General features: G+C 39.9%; 2 protein-coding genes and 2 long non-coding RNA genes across 4 annotated transcripts in view; all 4 read right to left on the reverse strand.

Annotated features, from left to right (window-relative positions):
- Positions 1–41: 41 nt before the first annotated feature.
- On the reverse strand, positions 42–8,159 carry LOC103506750 (protein O-mannosyltransferase 1). The gene is given in 13 exon segments (XM_026821725.1): positions 42–191; positions 194–258; positions 645–822; positions 880–886; positions 1,041–1,090; positions 1,641–1,808; positions 2,089–2,271; positions 2,908–3,160; positions 5,759–5,933; positions 6,395–6,571; positions 6,878–7,002; positions 7,147–7,346; positions 7,647–8,159. Coding segments are annotated over 13 exon segments (1,821 nt in total). The 5' UTR covers positions 7,821–8,159; the 3' UTR covers positions 42–125.
- Positions 4,031–5,017, reverse strand: LOC113466384. The gene is made up of 2 exons (XR_003390789.1): positions 4,717–5,017; positions 4,031–4,195 (listed from the first exon to the last, which is right to left on the reverse strand). It is a non-coding gene; the product is annotated as an uncharacterized LOC113466384 (long non-coding RNA).
- A 5,650-nt stretch (positions 8,160–13,809) lies between the features above and the next one.
- The window catches only part of LOC103506751 (dedicator of cytokinesis protein 11-like), a 37,094-nt gene continuing 25,044 nt past the window's right edge, over positions 13,810–25,859 (reverse strand). Inside the window, exons 23-36 of the mRNA XM_026821726.1 lie at positions 25,438–25,608; positions 23,952–23,967; positions 23,771–23,851; positions 22,489–22,675; positions 21,700–21,891; positions 21,096–21,326; positions 20,833–20,993; positions 20,315–20,435; positions 19,082–19,290; positions 18,425–18,566; positions 17,812–18,098; positions 17,009–17,229; positions 16,474–16,672; positions 13,810–15,377 (exon numbers count right to left, since the gene is read on the reverse strand). Of these exons, the coding sequence (XP_026677527.1) occupies positions 15,342–15,377; positions 16,474–16,672; positions 17,009–17,229; positions 17,812–18,098; positions 18,425–18,566; positions 19,082–19,290; positions 20,315–20,435; positions 20,833–20,993; positions 21,096–21,326; positions 21,700–21,891; positions 22,489–22,675; positions 23,771–23,851; positions 23,952–23,967; positions 25,438–25,608 (2,254 nt within the window). The 3' untranslated portion in view covers positions 13,810–15,341. The remainder of the gene's footprint in view (positions 15,378–16,473; positions 16,673–17,008; positions 17,230–17,811; positions 18,099–18,424; positions 18,567–19,081; positions 19,291–20,314; positions 20,436–20,832; positions 20,994–21,095; positions 21,327–21,699; positions 21,892–22,488; positions 22,676–23,770; positions 23,852–23,951; positions 23,968–25,437; positions 25,609–25,859) is intronic.
- On the reverse strand, positions 15,846–16,340 carry LOC113466386. The gene is made up of 2 exons (XR_003390790.1): positions 16,249–16,340; positions 15,846–15,991 (listed from the first exon to the last, which is right to left on the reverse strand). It is a non-coding gene; the product is annotated as an uncharacterized LOC113466386 (long non-coding RNA).

A 25,859-nucleotide genomic window follows, 5' to 3' on the forward strand; every position in this document is an offset into this window, starting at 1 on the left:
TATTTTTACTGTAAAAAAAAAACTCAATACTTACATTATGTTCAGGACTAATCCAGTAAGCGATGCCTCGCGTCAGAGTGGGCCACTCCAGGGGTTCACTGCTGTACATGTGATTGCTAACGGAGTTAGTCTCGTGGAAAAGCATCTTGTATTGTAGCTCCCAGAATTTGGACCAAAATGAGAGGCGAATGGATTTGATCGGAATCATTTCGGCGTTCACTAGATCCCGCTCTCTGTCCTTGTCATCTTCGTATTCTTCTGTAAGGGGGGGAAGAAAGAATAGTTTACGCGGGATATTTCGTGGTAAATCAAGCACAATAGAGAGATAAGGAACCTCTACAATGAACCTGACGTTGTTGGGGAAATTAAAAGCGGAAGGTTACGATATGCAGGCCACGTCTTAAGAAGACAAGAAGACTCCAACATCAGAAGTACTTATATGGGAACACCAACCAGAAGGACGGCGGTCGAGAGGAAGATGGAAGGACCAAGTCAGAAAGGTAATAACCATCCTCAATCTCACAACCGAGGACTCTTTCAACCGGGCTTTATGGAGGCAAAAAGTGGGCGAGGCCAAATACCTACTAGGGTACGCGTGGCCAAGAATGTAAGTAATTATAAACATTAATGTTTTTCGTACTTACGTTTGGTGTATCGATGTTCCTCCACATTCCACTGTACAGACTCATGGTTAATCTCCTTGGCAGTGACTACCTCATACTGATGGAAACCCCAGTCTGGCAGATGTTTGCCGCTGAACTTGAGAGCCCAAGATGAGTTCACATGCACCAGACGGACTATGGACCGAATTGTATGCCACACCTGAGGAAAATAATAAAATATACCTTAGTCCAGCGGTTCCCAAACTTTTTTTTCAACGCGGCCCCTGTTTTTCAATTATGAAGACGCCGCGGTCCCTTTACTATATGTTACATGACTCAACCGGTCCTTTCGGGAGCCACGGCCCGCAGTTTGGAAAATGCTACCTTGGTCGTTTTTTTTTTTTTTTTTTTTTTTTTTTTTTTTTTTTTTTTTTTCACAGATTCTGAGCAGGCATGGATATGTTGTAGTCCACATAACAGCTCACTTCCTGTGAAACCACAGAGCAAAAACACATCTTGATGAGAAAAACTAATTCACAATAATTATTTTATTTATTCAGAACCAAGATTCGTAGAAGCTTAACCCATCTTTTAGGGCTGTTTGCCGCTACACCTACGGACTCGGAGTGAGCTTTTAGTGTATGGAGGTAAGCTATTCAGAACCAAAGTTCTAGCATATACCTACAAATTTGCCATTTCTTCCTCTTTTTCACGTCATCTGATGGTGGCTTTTCTTCTGGACAAATCTTGTTTATTGTTCTCTCTTCTTGGCGAAGTTTTTTTCATTTTTTTTTTTTAAATTAGTTATTGGTTTTTAATTTAAGTTTCCATGGGGGACATGTTAAAAAAAAGGGGTAAATACACATGTTATAACACAGTGGGACATACTATGGCATACTATACCTGATGCTGGGGAGACATAGGAGCGCCTACATCGTGAGAATTGAGAGCTCGTAGGGACATTCCGTGTACAAGTTGTATGATATCGCCATGTGGGACATGTTATAACACAGTGGGACATACTATGGCATACTATACCTGATGCTGGGGAGACATAGGAGCGCCTACATCGTGGGAATTGAGAGCTCGTAGGGACATTCCGTGTACAAGTTGTATGATATCGCCATGTCGTACAGGAGTAGGGGGAGAGTCTACTGTGATGGAGTTACGGTCTGGATGTTTGACAATCCACCAGTTGTTTACATCCTGGAAAATTAATCGAAGGAAGTGAGTTTTCTGGTTTATGTCGATGATTTTTCATTGAGTTAATTAGTCTATATTGTTGCTGGGAAAACGTACTATTTAGTCCTATCAGCTTAAGTTGGATTCGATTGTGTGACTTTTTTTTTCAGTCATCATACGAAATTTCTCGTTGGACAATCGAATACAGCTTTAGAAGACAAATAAGCACTTTTAGAATTTTAAAATTTTAGACTGTCGAAAGGTAAGTAAAGACCTCCTACCTTGAAGCCAGGTGACCACCTACCTTGAACGTATAACAGGTGACCTGCTGTTGATGTGAGCTCCCTCGCTTATCAGAGTATTTGATGGGATACATGTGCTGATGGGAGTGAAGCCAGCAAGGTTTGCCTCCTGTATATCTAAGGGTCACTTGAGATCCGTGCACTATTTCCAGCGGTTGTCCCTTGGTGATTGATGCCAGACCACCCTGTAAGAAAAATAAATAATAGTGCTTATTTATATTGATTTACACAATCCTTACACCTTTTCTTCGTCTTCCCTCGCCCTTTTCTCCCCCTCACTTCCGTTCTCTCCACTCTTTTCCCTATGTAGCTCTCATCTCTTCTTTCAATATGACTATACACTGTAGTCTCCTCTCCTGGATCTTCCTAGACGGATGCCAGACCACCCTGTAAGAAAAATAAATAATAGTGCTTATTTATATTGATTCACACAATCCTTACATCTTTTCTTCGTCTTCCCTCGCCCTTTTCTCCCCCTCACTTCCATTCTCTCCACTCTTTTCCCTATGTAGCTCTCATCTCTTCTTTCAATATGACTATACACTGTAGTCTCCTCTCCTGGATCTTCCTAGACACTTCCGTTACTTTTATCCTATACTATTCCTTATAACTTATTATGACTTCATTCCTGTTAATGTCTTAGTACCTGTTTAAAATAATGATAGTAAAATCCAACATACAGATTCGAATCCTCAGTCTTCCTCACTCACCTCTAGACTGCCTTATTCTGACTTCATTCCTGATAATGTCTTAGTACCTGTTTAAAATAATGATAGTAAAATCCAACATACAGATTCGAATCCTCAGTCTTCCTCACTCACCTCTAGACTGGCTTGAAACGCACTGGTCATCACGGTATCATGAGGCCCAGCCTTATACAGCACACTGAAGTGGACATGAAATACAGCCAGGTACACCGCTATAGGCACAACACTACACACCAGGGCTCTGGCTATGGCGTGGCCCAAGGCGAGACTGTTGCTGATTCTCCGATTGCCCAGGGTGCGGCGCCAATAGTCAGACCAAACAATGTAGCTAGCCAAATACCACGAGTAGAGACCCGCGTACTTTATGCTGGAAACAGAAAGGGGGGATTGTTTTTTTGATTATTATTATTTATTTTTTCAAGAGATTTAATTGAGGGAACTGTAACTGCTAGGGTCTTATCGTCCCGAAATCGAAGAGAGAAGGAAGACAGGATAGGAGAAAGGCAGCCGTTCCAGGAACGATCATCCGTTCAGGATGAAATCCGCCCCGGGCGGGAATCGAACCCGCGGCTTGCGCTTATAAGGCAGACGCGATAACAACTAACTAGGCTGACTAGGAGGGGAAAAATGGATGTTTCATCGTACTTTTTTTTAGCCAGACTAATTAGCTTGAAAGGGTAGAGGTAGTGCATCTGCCTTGTAACTTATAAGCGCTGGGTCGCGGGTTTGATTCCCGTCCGGGGCGGATTTTATCCTAAACAGATAAGGTTTGTTCTCGGAACGGCTGGCAACCCAGACTCTGGGCAGCTCATCAATAAATTATTGATTGCTTCTCTCTCCTGTCTTCGTTCTGTCTTCAATTTCGGGACAATAAGACCTCCGTTGTTACAGTTCCCTCTATCATTTTCTTTTGTTCTTGTTCCTGTGTTCTCTATTTTATGTATATCCTTTGAAAAAACTTCGATACTAGCAGAAATTGAACTTAAAACTTAGTTACATAGACGCATGTGGTCTGTGTCGTAGCATGCCCATCCCGCAGTAACGTAGTATGCCTCTCATCAGATGGGCGAGAAGAGACACAATAGGTACTTCCCACTTAGGTTCTGGGTCAATACGAGAACACCAGAAAATAACCCGTTGAAATATTTGCAATCAAAAAACGAGTGCAAAGTTGTCCAAATTTTTGCAAAAGCAATTTTTTTTCGAGAGTCTTCCTCACTGTTTGTGTACGATAAAGTCCCAGCTATCTTTCCACTTGAGTCGTACAATATCTACCGCAGAGAGGGGAGTGGTACCGTAACTCAGTACGGAGAACTTTCTGAATGTGATCAGAATGGACGCTAACCATGCCACGATGAGAATGTTGTACACCAGCTGAACCAGTCTTATTCGAAGCTTGGTCCTGAAATGACAAAAATATTGTTAACTTTTTTTCCCAAGGAGTTTAAAGACCCTGTAAGGATGCGTTAGACTTTTTAGTTTCCATTCCAAAAGTATAGAAAATAGGAAACCTATACTATGTAATGAGCAAGTATTGCAATGGGTCCAAATTTTGAAAGTCGGGAAATGGGTAGAAATATCCATTTTTGAGAAGTAAACTCCGTGGCCTAGTGGATATCACACTAGGTTTGCACGCTGGAGATTCCGGGTTTTAGTCCCGGCAAGGTCGTAGCTTTTCCGACTCTGTGCATGGACTTCGGGGTGCACTTGGACTTGTGAGGCCAATTTGAGTAGCTACTTTAATCGAGTAGAGACCAGTGGCGGCCTTACCGGCGTAAAAAGATTGATTATAAATGAGAATGGATAGTAAAGGAGGTACTTAGTAATGCTCTGATATCCAGTGTCCACAAAAGTTTACTACAAAGAATTACGACAGATAATTTTACTACAGATAATTACTTAATGATTTGATATGATACTCACGTGACCAGATAGTCAACATGTTGCAGTAGAGCGGCCGCCAACAGAATCTTGAACACAAGGGCAGTCAGGTAGTGGTGTAGGAACAGGGTCCGCTCAACGAAGTAGTACGGTAGGTAGTGCAAACAGTACGCGACGAGGAACACCTGACCCGATAGACAGAACTGAGACCACTCGAGCGGCGAGAGGTCGAAACAGAGGCGACATCGACGAAGGAGATAGAAGATGAGAAGAGAAGGATAGAGAAGGAGGGCGAGGACTCCCGAGTACCACGTGATGAGGTTGCCCAGCAGATGAACTTGACCCTGAAAGCAAGAATAAGTACAAGTAGTGCTTAGCCTTAAGTCGTGGTTATGTACCGGGTTGGGATAGGCAAGTTTGGTAAACTAACCTTGTTTTTAAGTTACCACTCCCATGCCAAACTGTAGAAACAATATCCTGTCTCATCTCAACCCGGTGCATAACCACAACCTTAGACTGTCAGCTTAGAACATGTTTTTCCACTGTATTCACCGTTTAAGTCAGCTCCCATGGTGTAGTGGTCACTGCACTCGCCTTGCGCGGGAGACTCGGGTTCGATTCCCGGCGGGGTCAAAAAATTGTATCCTGCAAACGATTGATTCCGTGACTGGCTGTTGCGAAGACCACTCATGGTGGATTTCACCAACCTTCTTTCCAGCCTCAAACAGCCCGTTAGCTTAACAACCCTGTTAAGCCAATACAAATTAAATGGAACTTAACTGGCTGTTAGCTTAAGAGGAGTTCTAATTACTGAATAAATATTGGTGAAATCCAACATCAGTCTCATGAGGAAAATGAGTAGCTATATAATATAAATGCGCACAGCGACCGGTGCGGTCATGGTCAATGGTAGGTAAACATTGGGCGCTGGATTCAGTACTGATTTGGATTGCGATTCCCGTCCGGGGCGGATTTGTTCTTGTTCCTGTGTTCTCTATTTTATGTATATCCTTTGAAAAAACTTCGATACTAGCAGAAATTGAACTTAAAACTTAGTTACAAACCACGCCACGTCTTTACTTACCACAGTGCTAATGTCAAAGATACAGAGCCTAGCGTTAACCAGAGCCACCATCCTATTGAACTGAGTGATGTACTGTGCTTGCAGAACTTTATAATGCATAGGAGTCCAAACAGGGAAAAGCACAGCAGCATTGGCTCCATCAGAATAAACCGACTTTGGGTCAGTAATGCATTGTCTGGGGAGAGGGGGAAAATCCAAGTATGAGTTGCACTAGTAAAAGTAGTTTTTTATTTAGAGGATTTAGACTGTCAGCTAAGAACAAGATGCCCCATTATGCTAACAGTTCAATAGAGTACCTGTTTATTGATATCATTTCGTTTACAATTAGGTTGGAAGCTAGCACAATCTCTCTTGGAAGTGTGATTCCCACCAGGGGCAAACTTCATCCTAAATAAACAGAGAAGGTTTGGTCTTGGAACAACTGGTTTTCTCTTATCCTGTATTCCTTCTGTCTTTAACCATGGGATATTAGGACCACCCTTGTTCTCTCTATGAAACCTTTCTTTCAAACCTTATCTCACTTCAATCAAATATAACTTTCAAATTAAATTGATCCTAAGGGCAAGGAAAACCTAGGCCCTTGACAAATGGAGTGTGCCTGAAGGCATGTGATGTTTTCCAATCCACTCAACCTACCTGTCAATACAAGAAATGCAGCAATGGCAGCAGTCTTCTTTTTATATTTGAGCTCCACCATGAGGCTATACGTGAGAGGTACCAGAAGACTACCACACAGGGCTGGTATAAACCGCATGGCTATGATAGGAACTACACTGCTGTAGCTGTTACCAATGTGGTCAAACTTGAAGTTACCTGGAACGTTATTTCAAAAAGTCTAGTTAACTTGGTTGGTAGCACGTCTGCCTTGTAATTACAAGTGCTGGGCCATGGGTTCAATTCCCATCCAGGCCAGATTTTATCCTGAACAGACAATGTTTGTTCTCAGACGAACAGGAAGACGATAAGACCCTAGCAGTTGCAGTTCCCTCTCTCAAACCTCTTTTTAAAAAAAAATAATAATAATAAAATAAAGAAAAAGAAATTAAGAATGTTTCAACTTTCAACAGAGTTCTGTGGTTACTTCACTGATTAACATTAGAGTCCAAGCTTGTGTCTTACCTTTGTAGCCAGCTAAATATGAAGCTGCACTGACCAGCTGGTTACCAAGAGGTGGGTGTGCATCATAGTAGAATGTATTCTTAATGTACATGTTGATGTGTTTGCCAAAGTGAATCTCATCAAACCTGTAAATAAATAAAAATGTAAGAATCTTGAAAAATTGAACATTTCTTCCAGTTTGACTAGATTACATCTTCATATGAGAACAATTGGTCAAGTGAAAATCAATTGGAGTGAGCACAGTGGTATTTACTATGTTCTCAACTTACACAACATGGCGAGGTTGGTCAAGTTTGTAAAATCTTGTCACAAGGGCAGCTAGGAACAGAATTGCTATCACAATGTCAAATTCAAAACTGATTCTAATTTTCTTGAATAGAATTTTCTGAGAATCATCTTCATCATCAGTGAAAAGGTCTTCCAAGTGGCTGGGGTATTGTTGATTTATTGAGGCAGTGTTCCCATTACCCTGAAAAGAAAATATCATTAAGTCATACAAAATAAATCACATATAATTTCTGCTGATCCAAAGGAAGTGAGGACATAATTACAAGTGTGTAAAGATAATATCACTATACCACCAAGACACTATAAGCTTTCTCAGACACAAGCTTATGATCCTATAGGTTAAGTGCCCTAAAAATAAGCAGTTTGCTGGGGTAGGTACTTACTGTAAACAAAAAGAAAGACTTTATGGGATACAGCACCTAAACAGGGAGGATTCAATCAGTCATCTCTATTAGGTATCTGACATTGATACTCTACCAACCTTATCTCCAGAGCCTGCTGACAAAAGTGGCCTCACGTTATCTTCCTCATCTTCAACAAAGTTCTGGACATCTCCATTCTGTCGACTAGAGGTGCTTGGCTCAGAGAGTGTCAGCTTGGATTTTCTATTCCGGGTAGTTGTTCTAGTGGTGGTTTTGTTCTTGTTTGATTCCATGGCTCAGGATTGATGATTTGTTCGAGTATTTCAAATTTTAAAAGTTATATTTACATAGCTGAATATACAAGAGAGATAAAAGTTTCTTATTTTGTTCACTGATAATGACAAGGATAAGCTATCATGTTTTTTGTTTCACAGGTTACAACTCTTCTTTTGACTCACATTTTCTAGCTGGGGAGGGACATTGAATATCTCATGTAAGATGAAAGAAACACAAAATCCTATCATTTGAAAGTAAATTTAAACACTTTTAATTACTTTTCTGTCTACTTTCCATTCCCTCCGGCTAAATGTGTAGTTGTGTAGTAGGTAAGTGGTAACGGTACTTTCCAAAAATTTTACACGACGAGACTGATCTGATCTGATTAAAAATGTAAACAAATACCGATCAGCTGATTTCAAATGAACACGTCGCACATGCGCAGTCGCTGATTCTAACCTTTGCGCAAAAAATGGTGCGGTCCGCTTAATGATTGACGTCGTCTGAAAAGTAATACGAAAGTTCGAATCGAAATGACAGAATGCGAAAAGGGTGGTTAAATTAAATCATAGAATTTACTATGTTACCAAATGGACATACGGTAACTTGTAGCAATTCATTTCAGCATAGCAGGAAAAAAGGAAATAAGTAAAAAAAAAAAAAATCAAGTTGAACAAAGATCGGTATTTAGGCTGAGTTCACACTGGCATTCATTCAGAGCGATAACGCCTCTTTTTGGCGCAATAAATTGGCAACTTTAGCTCTTTTGTGACACAGCTTACCAAGGGAGAAATCACCTAAAATTGATACTCCTTACTGCCTAAAAGCCTTAGCTTAAAGGTCATGATACATACCTTTTTGTATCCCTCCCTGAAAGGTACCTCTAGCCTACTCTAGACTCTAGAGCAAGAAAAATGATTGGAATTGACAACTTGAATACACATGAAATGTATTTGTCTATTAATATAAATAAACAAAAGATAATAAAAACAATAAAAAGTACAATTGAGTAAAAAAAAAATGACACCTATTTCTGAAGCTCCTCTAACGTAGACAACATAGAGAAAACCGAGTAATTGGGGGCTCTCAGAAAAAAGGACTTAATGGCTTTTTCGTATCTATGTATTTACCACGAAGTTAAAATGAAATTAAAATAGTTTAAAGTTGAGGGCTTTTCTCTATCAAGACCCTATTGTCCTTCTTTCAGAGAGCCCTTCAATTAATCTCTAAAGCTAACTATAAATCAATATAAAGCTAATAATTTTAATATAGAAGTATTAATTAAACAATGGAGCAGTTGCAGTTGGGTAAAAATTATGAATAAAAGGTCGATTCCTACGTAAAAAGTTGTGAAAAATCCAAATCTGAAGTCAAAACTCCGAAAAAGTAACTTTAAAAGGTCGAAAATTCAATTTTTAATTGCCGTTTCAATTAAAAAGTTCATAGAGTTGTGACGTCAGACTTAATGTCAAAATGCGCAGAAACGCTTGCGCACAAACAAACAAAGCGGGAGTCATGAGTTATGACGTCATCGCCTACGGGAGCATATGTCGTGACGGCAAACTTTACGATTTATCAGTATTATTTAAATCGATTTATCTCGGTATCTAGAAGTCGTAGAAGAAAAAGAAAAATTCCGTTGGTCCTCATTTTTCCTGCTCTATATATAAAAAAAATATTCACCTATTCAAAAAAAAGGCGGGAAACTTTAAGGACACACTGTATAAAAATACATAATACGTCTATGTAGAAGTATGTAACTATAAAATGTATCGTAAAACTTCTCATTTTTAAACTTCGTGAATTCTGAACTTCCAGCTACTTGAATGCTTAACAATCATCTTCAGGGTTAAAAGTATAATGGTAATGTAATGTTTCTGTAACAAAATAGGGCTACCCCCAGAATTAAATAAAACAGTATGGGTCGTTCATAAATCTAAGAGACAATAAATGTACAGCAATTAGGGGCTACTGCTGGTTAAATCAGGGTGCAGAATTAATAAGATGGCCTCAATATGACCTCCCCAGCATTTGCTTCCCTCAAGCAATGAAATAAGACTTCACAGCTTCACACTAATCTAGGAAACAGATCCTATGATCTCTCCACCTAATAAAAATAATAATAAGAATAGACTCTTGAGCGGAAGGTAACCACTAGACGAGGTTAACGCCGGAGGCGTTTTCTACCACCCAACCCTTAGAGCTCCATTATTATGTGGTCAAAATCTCAAATAAATGAGGATAAAATTCCATGCCTCGGCTGGGATCGAACCCACGCCCGAGGAACCAACTTATTTTTGACATTGTACAATCTTTTTCAGAGAGTACAACATAAATAATTTCTTATATATAATAATTATGATGTTATAACTACAAAATAAATTATGTTTTGTGTACAAATATTAATATGTAGTGCTTAGTTTGAAGGGGTTAAGAGGTTTAGAACACAAGACATCTACTTCACACAAAGTTGTAGGAATATTATTATCTATCATGTATTGGGCAAACCCACTCTTTTCAGGATGTTTATTTTTGACACTCGAGTAATGTTCTTTGATTCTAGTGTGGATATAGGACCTTAATTTTGTTTTGAGGGAGGTGGTACCTCGGTAAACTTTTCTTATCAAGGTAGATATCAGGTTTGACACGAGGCTCTTGGGTTTTTATATTTCCTTTCATTTCCATGCTTTTAGGTTCTGTCAGTTGTTCCATTATCCATTAATTATGTTTACTGAGTAATCTTTATTCTGTAGAACTTAATGGTTGTATGTTTGATATAACTGTTAAAATAAAATTGTATAGAAAAGAGTACCTTTACTTCTGTACAGCTTCTGACTAACACACTTTGATAAATAAATGAAAATGCATCTTGACAACTTTATCCTACACTATAAATACAAATATCTAGGACCTTAATTTAATTTTGAGGGAGGTAGGTACCTCGGTAAACTTTTCTTATCAAGGTAGAAATCAGGTTTGACACGAAGCTCTTGGGTTTTTATATTTCCTTTCATTTCCATGCTTTTAGGTTCTGTCAGTTGCTCCATTATCCATTAAGTATGTTTACTGAGTAAACTTTATTCTGTAGAACTTAATGGTTGTATGTTTGATGTTTGATATAATATGTAACTGTAAAATAAAATTGTATAGAAAAGAGTACCTTTACTTCTGTACAGCTTCTGACTAACACACTTTGATAAATAAATGAAAATGGACTACCTAGATATTATTATTATGGCCTTTATTTCCACGTCCATACAATCTTAAGAACGGCACACACTGCCCATCTATCTGAGAACAATCAAAGGACATTGGTGGATTTGGGTTTAGTAAATAAAATACAAATAAATTCAATCATTCAATCAAAAGGGGGTCAAGTGGATTAGGTACATCGCCTTGTCTTCTGATGAAGTTTTTCGCCCGTCGAAGCGTTTACCCTTCATGTGAGTTTAATTACAGTTAGTTGTAAAGTGACTATTATGGCCTTTATTTCCACGTCCATACAATCCTAAGAACGGCACATATACTGCCCTTCTATCTGAAAACAAACAAAGGACATTGGTGGATTTGGGTTTAGTAAATACAATACAAATAAATTCAATCATTCAATCAAAAGGGGGTCAAGTGGATTAACTACATCGCCTTGTCTTCTGATGAAGTTTTTCGCCCGTCGAAGCGTTTACCCTTCATGTGAGTTTAATTACAGTTAGTTGTAAAGTGACTTCCCGAGATCAATATATTAATAATAGACTCTTGAGTGGAAGGTAACCACTAGGCGAGGTTAATGCCTTAGGCGTTCTCTACCACATAACCCTTAGAGCTACATTATTATGTGGTCAAATTCTCAAATGAATTAGGATAAAATTCCATGCCTCGGCTGGGATCGAACCCACGCCCTCCTGTTTACCAGACGAGCGTCTTGACCACTACGCCACTAAGGCAGGAGGCAATAGGCTGTTGATACCAGTGTATGATTAAAATAAAAAAGAAATTCTTCTGCCCTTTCTTGTTCCAGGAACCCCGAGATCAAGCTGGAGGGAGAGGCCAGCACCTGCCTCCCCTCAACATCTCGCATAACCTGATGTTTTACTTTTCTTATATACTTTGATTGCCTGTCTTTCCCAAATTGTAAACTCCTAGTCACGCTTTAAGGGTGCGTTTCACTAACTTCGGCAACTACAGCCATCCCAATGTACTGTATCGGATCATACCTACCGCAATTTTCGTAAGATTGTACTCACCAACCTTCATAAGTAAATCAGTTTTTCTGGTTGAATACTTAAATAGTCTATTGTTTACCGTTGACAATTCAATGAAATAAGTTCACATTTACATGTATGTAGGAACCAATGCCTATATACTCTTTTTCATTTACCACACAAACTTTTACGTTTTGAAAGGTACCTACATGATTAGCAACACGCACCCTTGAAAAGTGAAATATTAAACCTTCGAATTTCCAAAACCTCAAAAACCACTCCTGTTGAAGGTCAAACCAGACACAAGTTTGACTTTCAAAAGTTTTTCACTGTCCAGGGATTTACATTTTTAATTGAATATCAATCAACCTATCGGACTGGAGTATATGCTTTTTTTATCCGAATGGTTTTCTGTTTTTGTGCTGCACTTGGTGTTGATTTGTCTTTGTGTTGGGTTTGTTTTTTGTGTTAGCGAGGTTCAGGTCATAGTCAGCAATTAGCTCCTATACAAGAGGTAAAACATTTTGGCATTTTGTTAGTTTTCCTAATTCCGAGTAGTTTCGCCTGCTTTAGTTTTAGATTAGTTGAATATGTTCGATCATTTTGAAATAATTCTTCTTTCTCTATTTGCCTTCTTTCGAAATATTTAAAAAAAAAAAATACTTTAAAAAAAAGCTTTAAAAAAGGGCATGCAAATGACACTTGACACTTCGACTGTTCTCCCGCATGCCTGCACGTCGCTTTTTTGGAGAAAATAATGTGTCACAAACAATAAATAAATTAGAAAAAAACTTTTGCATGTCGAAAAATATTTCTAAGCACCCGAGAGAACGTCTCTGGGAAATGTGTGTTACAGGGTTCGTCCAAAGAGTAGGTCTTTTTGAAAAACGCGACAGCAAAAAATCTGGTCTGCCAGTCAAGTTAGCTTGGTTAGTAGTGCGCTGCATCGTAAGCGCTAAGCCGCGGGCTCGATTCTCGCCCGGGGCGGATTTTATCCTAAACGGATGATGTTCGTTCTCGGAATGGCTGGCTTTCTCTTATCCTGTCTTCGCTCTCGGGACGATAAAACCTTAACAGTTACAGTTTCCTCTATGAAAACTCTATTCTTCAGAAGAACCCTGTATTTCATAAACCTAAGCCAGGATATGTTCTTATTGCGGCGGATATTACTGCTTCTGACACAAGAGTAATAGCGGCTAGGAGAGGGGAGTGTGTGTTTTGCTATCAACAGTATAGGGTGCCGTCGAAACGTCGAACCGACAAAAAATGTCTTAAGGTGTGTCCACACAGTCATAGTCGAACGGCCGTCGATCGATGTCGACTGAACCGCTCACACTGCCTGGACAACATAGATTCATCTCGTCGATCGACGGCCGGTCGACTATATGTATGTTTAGACACCTTTTAATGGACTTTTTACTTTTTGTAAAGTGTCTATTACCTATGTACTTTTTGCATGCAAAGCGGAAGGTCCCAACGAGAGATGACGTCAGTTCATGTGTCAGTTCGTGATGACGTCAGTTCATGCCTAAACCATGGCTGTTTCAACGTTATTTTTTTGCGACCTTTTAGCGACATTTTAGGGGATTTAGGGACCGTTTTGGATGTGTTTTTGAGTGCGCCATGCTCTTTTGGGTACTTTTACACCGGAATAGGACTCTATCTCGAAAAAAATTGTCATTTGGTTGAGCCCCATTGATGTTGTTGAGATTCGACTTCGGGAGATTACATAAAATTTTGACTTTATAACGAGGAAAAAAAATGGTATAATAAGTACGAGTTACTATCTACTGTTAACTAGGTACCTACGGGATAATTATAAATGGATAAAACGATGATAGTATGCCATGGAAAATAATGCAAGAAAAAAGAACGGGAAAGAAAATACGTAAATGGCGTTTTTCCAAAGAGGAAATAACAAAGTTTCCAAAAATGTTGTAGAGGGTTTAAAGTTAGAGGGTTTCAACAATAATAATTTAACATTATGACTTTAAGTAACAATGAATGGTACCTTAGTATGATACGCAAGCTTTGTACCTTGACATGATATTGAAAAATAAGTGGAAAGTTGAAAACTCACTTTTAGCTGGCATTGTACAAAGTTTGCATTAAAGGCAGTTCAGGGGCAGGTTAAAGTTTGAACGAGATAAATTAACCCCCTTGGTCGTACTGAAAAGGTGAACAAAATTTTTAACCAGAGGGTTGCAATGGGTTAAATAATGAAAATGGACGGAAAATTTCGTAATTTCAAAGTGTAAAATTTTCAAAAAAGATCAAAGGTTAATGGAACTCCATGATCGCAGGTAACATTTGGGGTGGAGGGTTGATTCATAACCAGGCCTACAATCTGACTTTAAACTAGCCGAAAGTTAACTATCGACTTGAACAATATGATTCTCTAAAAAGTTTGAAATCAACCAATCAAATTGCTCAATTAAACTCTGATCATAGTCCTGGCCATTGAAATTAATCGTTTAAAAGTCACGTTTTAAATACGTTTGAGATTCAGAAGTTTGCATATTGACTAATAAAAAAAAAAAAATTAAATTTGTTATTTATTAAAATGAAATAAAAATTGACTGAATTATAAAACGAAGTACAAATTGGTTGAAAATCACTGAAGAAAATTGGTTGAAAATCACTGAAGAAAGAAAATATAGAAATTCTTTCCCAACCAAATGAAATAGAAAAAGGTACAAAACTCGATTTTTTTTCCAATTATTATTGCGAAAAAGTAAAACTTAATCTCGATTTAATTTATATATCTTTTAAGGTTTAGTATCTTGTTGTGTGTTGATATTAACATCTACTTAATTAATTGTGGAAATTGGAATTTTAATAGTGTGTGGAAATTGGAAATTTAATAGTGCACAATTATCGCGGGGTGGCGTAAACAACATAGATACGTCTTTATTATTATTTTTCACTTTCTTTTGTTGAGGCCCTACGTCCCCCTCAGGATTATTGGACACAAGTCAAGTAAGTAAGTCAACTTGGAATGGGGTATTTCCAAAACTGAAACTAGCTATACTAAAGCAGGATGACGTCATGGGCGTCATGGCACACAATTACCTGTACTTTTTGATTTGCACGGAAATTTGCAAATTAGAAATGACACTAGAAGATGGCAAAATATTCTATGAAGACACCTAGGAGCTACGCATTTTTTTACGCTTTCCGAAAGTTGGATTTTATTGGTTCAAATTAAATTGATCCCAAGGGCAAGGAAAACCCAGACCCTTGACAAATGGAGTGTGCCTGAAGGCATGTGATGTGTTCCAATCCACTCGACCCCAAATTCTGTGAATTGGTTGGCTCCTTTCTGTATCATGCTACCTTTTAAGCCGAACTTGAGTTACTATTGGCTCCACTGATAGCAGAGAACGTATAAAAAGAATAGTGGAAAATGGGAATTGATTGCAAAGGGGGCAAACTGTGGTATACACAAAAGTTGTAAATAATACTCTGCTTTAACACAAATGACACTGGTCCATTTAAACTGCTCGAATAGTTCTTCCATTCCACCAGTAGGCTATTGCTGTTATTATGGTCAAATTTTCAAATTATACATCGAGGACAAAAATTCCATACCTCAACTGGGATTGAACCCAGGCTCTCCTATATATCAGCCGAGCGTCTTGACCACTACACCATAGAGGTAGGTTTTAATTAACACAGATTTTTCCTTTACTGATATACCTACCTGTATTTTGAATTGGACTTTGATAGGTACGAGATCTTGTTGGTCTCGAACCAACAAAAGATATAAACCTTAAAATAGAATTTTAACAAATAATTACCTGTATATGTGCTATCTTGGGATCCAACTCGTTGGCATTAATGGGAGCCGAATCCATAATAATTTTCACCGTGTTGTTACCAAACTTGTTGGTATACTGGTGCAACAATCGTTCCGATATTTCACTCAGCGAAGTCACTTTGGGTTCCTTGTATACGAATTCCACACAGTGCTCTTCCTCAAAATATTCCTGAGGAAACAAATAATTTAAAAAAAACTAGCGTGTCCGAAGCCCAATCGAGTGACTGGGTTCCGGAATATCAGGAAGCTCGAAACTTTAATGTTGCATTCAACACCCTGAATCAGAAAAAGAGGCCAATAATAGAGTTCTTCCACCTTGAGTTCTCCTAAAACTTGTGGCACCCTATCGGTATTTTTTTTTTTTCTCAGGGTATCTTGCTCGAGTTAAGTCTATAATACCCTAATTACCCTACTCAGAATAGTTACCTGTCCAAAGAAGGCAACCTGATGGAATCTGCCCCGGAGTTGCTTGCCTGACCGCACTGTGGTGACCACATGATAACATGCCTGAGTCAGGGCCTGGTAGCATCTTGCCGGCAGAGAACAGCGCCTGACTGTTTCTTTTGAAACTACCCAGCTCGGTATCGGGCCACAGCGTCTCCTGGAATAGGTTGGACAGGTCTGTGCACAGCTTGTGAAAGTTAGCCCGCAAGCAGAGAACAGCGCCTGACTGTTTCTCTTGAAACTACCCAGCTCGGTATCGGGCCACAGCGTCTCCTGGAATAGGTTGGACAGGTCTGTGCACAGCTTGTGAAAGTTAGCCCGCAGCGCTGCCTGATACTCGGTTTGGTCAGCCCTGACCACTTGACTGTTGAGCTGTAGAGCTGCGTAACACACACGCACAAACTCCCTGAGGGGGAAAACAAGGAAAATGTGCTTGGTTAAGGCTGTTCACACACGGGGTATTTTTGATCGAAGTAGAAAAAAAAGAAAAAGTGGTTACTGTAAATTTCAATATCACACAGCTAGAGTCGTATTTTACGACTTATTACATTTGGGTAAAAAAGAATGTGCCTTAAAGTAATGAGAAAGCGGTACCGAGGTACTATCTAAAAAAAAAAAAAAAAATATTAGCTCATCCCTAAAGGGAATTTAAGTAGCTTAAAGACTATAATAAATTAAAAAGTAGCTTAAAAAAAGTTGGAAAAAAATGTAAATGAAGTTGTAACAAAATACATATTCTTACCTGAACACATCTTTCAGCTCCTCAATCTTCTCGTCCGGGTACTCTCTGTCCCCGTCCCGGGCCGGATCTAAGAACGCCGTCGCATAGGCTAAAGGCCCAGCGTTCACCTGTACACACACACTCCCCTGCAGACGGAGCTGTAGTTTCTTCGGATCAGTAGGTTTCGTGAACACAACATCGGCCAGTTCCGCCACTCGCTGATTCATTTCGTCTAAAGCCACCTGAGAATGGACACAGAGTAATATTAATGGCCAGGACCATAATCAGGGTTTAACTATTAATCCCCTGTTAAGGCGGTCTCTTCTTAATCCCTTGTGTGCCACGTCCAATTTTGTTTAGGACTACTGCACTGTACAATATCCCCTGATCACAGTGTTATTGAATTCTCATATAAAATAGTATAATATTAGAAATTAGATGATTAGAGTAAAGAGTAAAGCAGGGATGGATGAATATTGAAACTGATCAAAGAAGAAGAATTAAACTTTTATCTTATTCATATTGCTCGTGTAGAACGAAAAGGTGTGGGATAAAGGCAAAAAATCCATACCTCAACCTCGACTGGGATTGAACCCACGCCCTCCTGATTACCAGGCGAGCGTCTTGACCACTACGCCACCGAGGCTAAAACTAACGTTAGAAACTCGGTTCTTACCTCAATGGGACGAAAACAAGCCAAACACAAATAAACCACATTTTTCTAACACAAAGGCAGTAAAAGTTTCCTGAAAGAAACTAAGATGGGATGTTGAAGTGAATTCTACAAGGAAGATGGTCTGGGGAATATCGAAATCGGTTCTTACCTCGATGGGACTGAGTTCGATCTCGCGTTTCGACACAACTTTCAGCCGTTTCTTCACGTAGGGGAAGGAATACTCGGTGGTTATAATGGTTCGCCGTTTCCACTGATCGCAAGGCTCGGCGCGTGGTTTATTAGAACCGTCCTTGGTGAAGGGCGTCTCGAACATGAAGGTGGCTACATCGTGGTTTTGCTCAAACTCCGTGGTACGGCAAGACTCCAGATCTATCTTGTCAAAGTGAGGAGTTACTGAGGTCACCTGCGAGGAATACTTTTCTTTGTTTTCTTCGCCTTTTCCCGTGTACAGACGGGGTCGGCGTTTTTCGTCAGCTTCTCAATCAGCCTTAACTAGAGTGATTGCTTTGGGCTGACATTTGCTTTTGGCAACAAAATTCACGAGTGGAAGCCCTTCGCACTCAACCTTTGCTACTTCTTTAACAAGGGAAATTCCGGCTGGTATACTCCCTGTTTGAAGTCCCCCAGCCAGACTAAGCTGGTCTACTCCCTGTTTAACGTCCCCCAGCCAGACATCCAAGTCATATCTACTCGTAAGTTCTAATTTATTAGGAGGTTATATCCAAGTTCTAATTTATTAGGAGTGCTAACTGGAAACTTACCGGAGTCCAGTTTGAGTCCGGTTTCATCTCGAGGTATATTGGAAGAGATCTTATCGAATGCTTCAGCGCCCCATGACTGCACTCCTTTCAGTTTGAGATATTGCGCCATGAGAGCAGCGATGTGAAGCTGACACATTGCGGCCTGGGGGTGACAAAAAAGATTTCAAGACTAAATAATTAAATATTTAATAGTTATTTGTGTAGTATAAAGTTTGGCCCGGACGAGAATCCAACCCCCGAACTAGCGCTTACAAGGCAAGCGCGTTACCACCTAAGGTAGGTAATCCTGGCGAGAGAGAGGGAGACATGGATGGATCGAGAAAACAAACACTGATGGTACTACGACACAGACCACACGAGATTAATGTAACATTTTCGTAACATTGAAACAGCCATGAAACACTCAATTTTTCCGAGGGCATCAGAGTAATGAAGTTCGTCAAAAATGTTCAACACGGTCGGGAAATTTTCTGCTCTGATTGGGGACCTTCGGGGACCCCGTGGCGTTCTTTTTCTGAGTAAGTCTTACAGCTCACTGAATCAATAGTTTTAAATGGGAATAAACGAAGGGAACTTAGTATGTTTCCATGTCTACACGACGTTAATGATGGGGATCGATCTTTAATGATGGGGACCGGTGGTGCTATAAAAACTTACCTCCGAGTAGTTCAAATCCTTGACATGGTTCCTAGTCATGGTTTCCAGCCAGGTAAACCGTAGTTCCGGCGTGGAGGCGTAGGAATTAGCCAGACTATGATGCAGATCAGATAGGACTTCCGGATCATGATGTAATTCTTTCATCTGGGCGGTTGCCATTAGAACTGTGCGAATTCGTTTGGTCAGGTCTTTCACTTCAAGAGGGAAACCTGAGGGAGGAAAAACCGGGGTAAAATTAGGGGAGAATTGGATTGAAAAAACAATAGGTTTCCAATTAAAAAAAAAAAAAAAAAAATCAGATCGAAGAAATAATGCTTGTAATAATTACCTACTATACTATACCGTATAGGTATACTATGCTGTTAGGATGAGAAAAGTAAAAATTGAGTAGGTATTCCAAGTAAAAGGGGCCGTTTTGCTTCTAAGCGAGACCTTATACTCACTACAATCACAAAGTACTAGTCCGGGACGAATATCTTCGGGGTATTTCTCAGTATGGATTGCAGAGGAACACAGACCTATTTTACTAGACTATACAGAATAGTTCCTAGCTATATTCAGAACAATAAACATTTAAAAAGAAAGTCTCAACACGATGATGATAGAAAAAGAAAAAAAAATACAATGAAATTACTTCATTTTTTCCCTAAGTGCGAGGAGGGTAATCAATAATAATACATTCAACTCTTCATTGAAAAACTTTTTACTTTTCAAAGTTGTCATAGGTTGATTGATTCGAGAAAATGTCATTAATCAAGCTGTCAATTTGCTACAAAGACGAGTCGAGAGCAATGAACAGTAGTCAATTGAGAGGTCTATGAATGAGGGGCCCATTGTACAAGGGAAAACGGTACAGGAAATGACCTTCTTTCTGCAGACCTCCTCAATTGTTAAAATAATAATAATAATAATTCTTCCCCCACCCCCTGTTGTTAAGAAGTTTTCTTCTATTAACAGTGTTTTCCCCCAAGTGAGATTCATAAAAAGTCCCACCATGGAAAAATCCCGGGTTCGAACCCCACCATGGACAAAAATTTGTACTCGTTTTTCGATTGCAAATATTCCAACGGGTTATCTCGTGTTGACCCAGCACCTAAATTGGAAGTATTGTGTGTGTCTCTTCTCGCCCATCTGATGAGAGACACAGGTACTACGGGATGGACATGCTACGACATAGACCACACGCGTCTAATTCATGATTTCAATTAGCTTAATAAAACACAAAAAGCTTACCAGTGCCTTTCATAACTTTATCACTAGTTGCATAACTATTGATTAGGGAGAGAGATTCTTGGAACCTTGCATTGTTGAGGCCCACTATATTACCCAGGAGTTGACTCACTGAGATTATCACCTGAGGAGAGAAAAGTAAAATTTTACATTAGCCCATACGATTCAAACTTTTTTTTTTGTTGGATATTGCTGAAATTTAACCGCTACTAACTCCGGACCGGTACTGAGTAAATACGTCAAAAAATAGGAAATTTTGTTGGAAATTTTGTTTTCTAACTAATAGACAAATTCCCGATGCACTCTGACATGGAGCGACTGAGATATTAGTCAAAAAGAGAGAAGGGTTTGGTCAAGTTTGGAGTGACTTTAATGTAGGCCTCGGCTCTCATGTGGTAAAGGACTCCTTTTTTTCTGAATTTCTTGGTCAAAAGTTCCGTTTATTTTAAGTTTTATTATTATTAATTAATTTCTACTTTTTTTTGTCAGAATTTATTTGAGAAGTTGTGATGTTTTCTTACTTGTAAATGGACCCGGGTGAGACCACGTCTATTGGAGAACTCAAAGTTGCTCCTCATGAGTAGATAGAGTATGGCACAGGACTCCTGACGGATCACAGACAGACGACTGTTACAACATCGCAACAGCTCCAAACACAGCCTACCGCACAGCACAGCATTACCTGAGAGTAACAAAATAAGAGAGCATCTCGCCTGACGAGTTCAGTCTACTATACCCTACAGAATAGTTACCTGTCCAAAGAAGGCAACCCGATAGAATCTGCCCAGGAGTCGCTTGCCTGACCGCACTGTGGTGACCACATGATAACATGCCTGAGTCAGGGCCTGATAGCATCTTGCCTGAGCTTCATAGTTACGGCGAGCTTCATACAGGGGCAATATTAGCCGGTACAGATGGGGCAGGAGCTCGTACCGCTCGCTTTGTTCCAGATAGGAGGCGCAGGATTCCAACTGATCCAGTAGAGATTGTTCCGTGTAGTGGACTTCGTGAACACCTGAAATCAAAGATATGTAATAGTAGAATGGAATATACCTTGTTTATACTGCCAGCATACACTGATGAGGTTATCTTTTCTTTGAAATCAAATCTCAATTATTATTGATATTATTATTACTTTGGATATATCTGAGGTAAAGCAGATTCTTTGTGGTAAAGCTACTCGATTAAAGTAGCTACTCAATTGTCCTAACGAGGCTGAGTGCAACCCGAACTCCGAGCACAGAGCCGAAAAAATTTCGACCCCACCGGGAATCGAACCCCGGACCTCCGGTGTGCAAGCCTAGTGTGATACCCACTCGGCCTCGGGGGAAAAACAGGAAGTATACATCCAATGGAATCGCAGCCTTATTAGCCTTAAAAGTTCCAACACCCATATCTTACCTTGTTCTGATACCTATCGTCCATCTCGTGTTTGGCCAGAACGTCCCGCAGGGTCAGAACCCCCGTCCTCCGGATTGCAAGGACTTGATGCAATGCTGCTCTCACTTCACTCAGCACCAGACCCGTGAGGAAATGCTGACGACAGTAGTCCTCACTCAGTGAATATTCGCTGCTTAGATCTGAAAACAAGAGATGAAAGTCTAAAGATAAGTGATTTAGGTCAGCAATGGCAAAATGTGAGGACGTGGGTAGTTAATAGTTTGTAGCAGAATGGAAGATGAAACCTCTATCCTGAGAAGATTTTTTTTCTCTGTTCTTAAAAATGACGTAAAACCCCTAATGGACAAAAGATTTGACTCCAATCTGCCAGTGATCAGTGATAGACCTCTCAATTTATTTTATTAATACCCGAAAGTATGGATTCTTAGCATAAGGTAAAAATCTCGTGTCCCACGTCATGTCAATATTTTCAGCACGAGGAATTTTTTCCAAGTTTTGCGGAGTCGTTCATGGAACAAGCCACTTGCATTGAGCCACACGGGTATTTTAAAAGAGACAAAATGTTCATTCATGAGACGAGACAATCTGGAGGAAAGTATCTTACCTTGTCGAGACTTGTTGAGCTACACGGGTAGATTGAACGAGACAAAGTGTTCATGAGACGAGACAATCTGGAGGAAAGTACCTTATCTTGTCGAGACTTATTGAGCCACACGGGTAGATTGAACGAGACAGAGTGTTTATGATACGAGACAATCTGGAGGACCGTAACTTACCTTGTCGAGACTTATTGAGCCACACGGGTAGATTGAACGAGACAAAGTGTTCATGAGACGAGACAATCTGGAGGAACGTGAACTTGAGTTCTTGTATGCTGCGAGACTCGGATTCGGCAGCGAAATGAGACATGTGTGAGTTGATGAGACGAAACACAAAGCCTCGGTCCATGAGTGAAAGACATTTCTGAAAGGGGGAAAAATAATAATGATAATAACAACAAAATAATATTTTAAAATAAAATCGAAGAACATAATTATTACATTTAACATAGGTAATCAGAACTTACTCTTTCCAAGACATGACAATCTTCAAGATTTTTTTTTTTTTTTTTTTTTTTTTTTTTGTGACCTTCACGGTTAGCGTGTCAGTAAACAATTTACTGAAATTACCTACCAATGGCAAGTATAAATAGGGTCTAAAATGCCCTATCTACAGCAGTTGTCAACACTAATAGGGACAAAGAATCTAGTTTCTAATGGGTTCTATTGAAGTGTTGGTTTAGAGATCCTAGTTTTGAAAGGAGCTCTTGCTTGGGATCATGGGCTATAGAGTTTTCAAGGGGATGTATGCATCCCTATTCCCTGTGGGTCGTTTTGCTCCTGAATGTTCTGAGTACTTGGGGTAAGTGACGCTAATTAGTAAACTTTTGGAAAAGCTAGCAGCTCGCGATTGTCCAGATGTTGTTGTTGTAGCAGTGACAATTCGAATTCGAACACTTTATGGAGATTTTTTCAGAATACTTCATTGACATAGGATTAGAGTCCCTTTTTCCCAGCAGTTTCTTCGTTTGTTCAAAATAATATTAATAATAATAATGTAAATGTAAAAAAAAAATGTAAATGCAGTTTCTTTGTGTTATTATGTCACAACTTTGGTGCTCACTGCAGCATTGTAGGATTTTCCCAATATCTCAATAATCCTAAAATCCAATGTTTACCTACCATGCTGACACCGGTCGCTATGCGCATTTATATGTCATAGCTACTCATTTTCTCACGAGGCTGAGTGGGCCCCGCAACAGCCTGTCACGGAATAAATCATTTGCATGAAATATTTTGACCCCACCGAGAATTGAACCCGGGTCTCCTGCTTACAAGGCGAGCGCAGTGACCACTACATCATGGGAGCTGACTGAGTTCAAATAAAACAGTTCTCTCTATCATTTTGAGAAGCAAAATAGTGTGTAGTTTTGGACTATGTGGTGCCAGTCGTATGACTGGAATGACCAACATGACACTAGAAGTGTTCTTATTTAATCCAATAAAGTTACGGACTTACCTTTATTCTACTCGTGCTGAGCAGGTATTGGGCCATACTCTTGACGATGATTTGGAAGAAGAAGCCCGAGTAAGGCAGAAACTTTTTCACCAATAGAAAATCAGTATTTGAGACTTACCAACTCACGATTGAAACTAGAGGATCCCTATACTTAATTAATCCAATAAAGTTACGGACTCACCTTTATTCTACCCGTGCTGAGCAAGTATTGGGCCATACTCTTGACGATGATTTGAAAGAAGAAGCCTGAGTGAGGCAGAAACTTGTTCACCAATAGAAAATCAGTATTCGAGACTTACCAACTCACGATTGAAACTAGAGGATCCCTATACTTAATTAATCCAATAAAGTTACGGACTCACCTTTATTCTACCCGTGTCGCGAACTAACCGCGGATATCGCGAACTAACCGCGGATATCGCGAACAAACCGCGGATATCGCGAACAAACCGCGGATATCGCGAACAAACCGCGGATATCGCGAACTACCCGCGGAAATCGCTAACAAACCGCGAATACCGCGAACTAACCGCGGATATCGCGAACTAACCGCGGATATCGCGAACAAACCGCGGATATCGCGAACAAACCGCGGATATCGCGAACTAACCGCGGAAATCGCTAACAAACCGCGGATATCGCGAACAAACCGCGAATACCGCGAACTAACCGCAGATACCGCGAACTAACCGCGAATACCGCGAACTAACCGCGGATATCGCGAACAAACCGCGGATATCGCGAACAAACCGCGGATATCGCGAACAAACCGCGGATATCGCGAACAAACCGCGGATATCGCGAACAAACCGCGAATACCGCGAACTAACCGCGGATACCGCGAACAAACCGCGGATACCGCGAACAAACCGCGGATATCGCGAACTAACCGCGGATATCGCGAACAAACCGCGGATATCGCTAACAAACCGCGAATACCGCGAACTAACCGCGGATACCGCGAACAAACCGCGGATACCGCGATCAAACCGCGAAAAAACCGTGGATTTCGAGAACTAACTGTGATAACTCGAAAGAAGACAACTTCTATTAAGTAACCACAAAGGAATCTCCAAACCTATGGTCAAAATGTAGGGGAAACCTCCCCTCAACCCCCTCCATTTCCCCTGATCCCCTACTTTTATTTTTGGTAGTAGGGGGTCAAGGGGAGGTTTCTTTATACCCAGATTTTTGTCAGAGCTCATTCTCTCTTCTGATTTCAGGTTGGAAGGTTCTCTGTTCCTGATCCCTCTCTGTGATGTCTCAAAATGGATTTTTGGAAAACAAAAGTTTCTATTAGAGTATTTAAGATTACCAAGGAGTCTTTCCTATGTAACTTTTCATGAGGAATCGATTGGTGAACTTATAAGCTTTCTAGGAACGACGGTTAAAAAATTAGGCGCTTATAACAACCCAATGTTGAAACATCAATAGTTTGAAACTAGGTACTAAGCTACGGTATTTCTTGAAACTTCCAATTTTAGTGAAATCTGAAATTTTATGAGTTTTTTCGTGGTCTTAGATTAGGTCTTATGATCCAAGTGGACTTGGGATCTGGAGGTTGATGATTCGAGTCCAAGTAAAAAAGACAATAATAATAAAAGAAATAAAAATCAAAAGTGGTTAGATTTCGAAGATAGATGAGCTAGGAACTGCCCACGACTCACTCTATTAACTTGAAGAAAGACAGTACGTGTGAGGGAGGACTATTGCTCCACCAAGCAATGAGCTGATCTTGTGCCAAGTGTTTGACTAGGAAGAGGAAGCACATGAGTATGTCTTTGACCTCGGAGCTGAGCAGCTTGTCACACCGCACCACTTGAGTGCCACTCACCGATCTGGAACGAAAATCAATCAAGAAATCAACTAATGATCTCAACAACCAATAAATGTATCAATCAATCACCTAACCAACCAACTAATCTTCAGATATTGAAATTTAATTCCTTGGACACTTGATAAAATCATGAAGTCTAGTTTTTGTCTACAGCCCAAGGCCGGATCTTGGTTACCTATCCATCCTACAAAAATTAATGAAATCCTAAAACAAAAAACAAAAAAAACCTCTTTGTGGTTAAAGGTCCCCGCC

The sequence above is a fragment of the Diaphorina citri genome, unplaced genomic scaffold (genome assembly GCF_000475195.1).
Source record: "Diaphorina citri unplaced genomic scaffold, Diaci psyllid genome assembly version 1.1 scaffold259, whole genome shotgun sequence".
In the NCBI taxonomy this organism is placed as follows: domain Eukaryota; kingdom Metazoa; phylum Arthropoda; class Insecta; order Hemiptera; family Psyllidae; genus Diaphorina; species Diaphorina citri.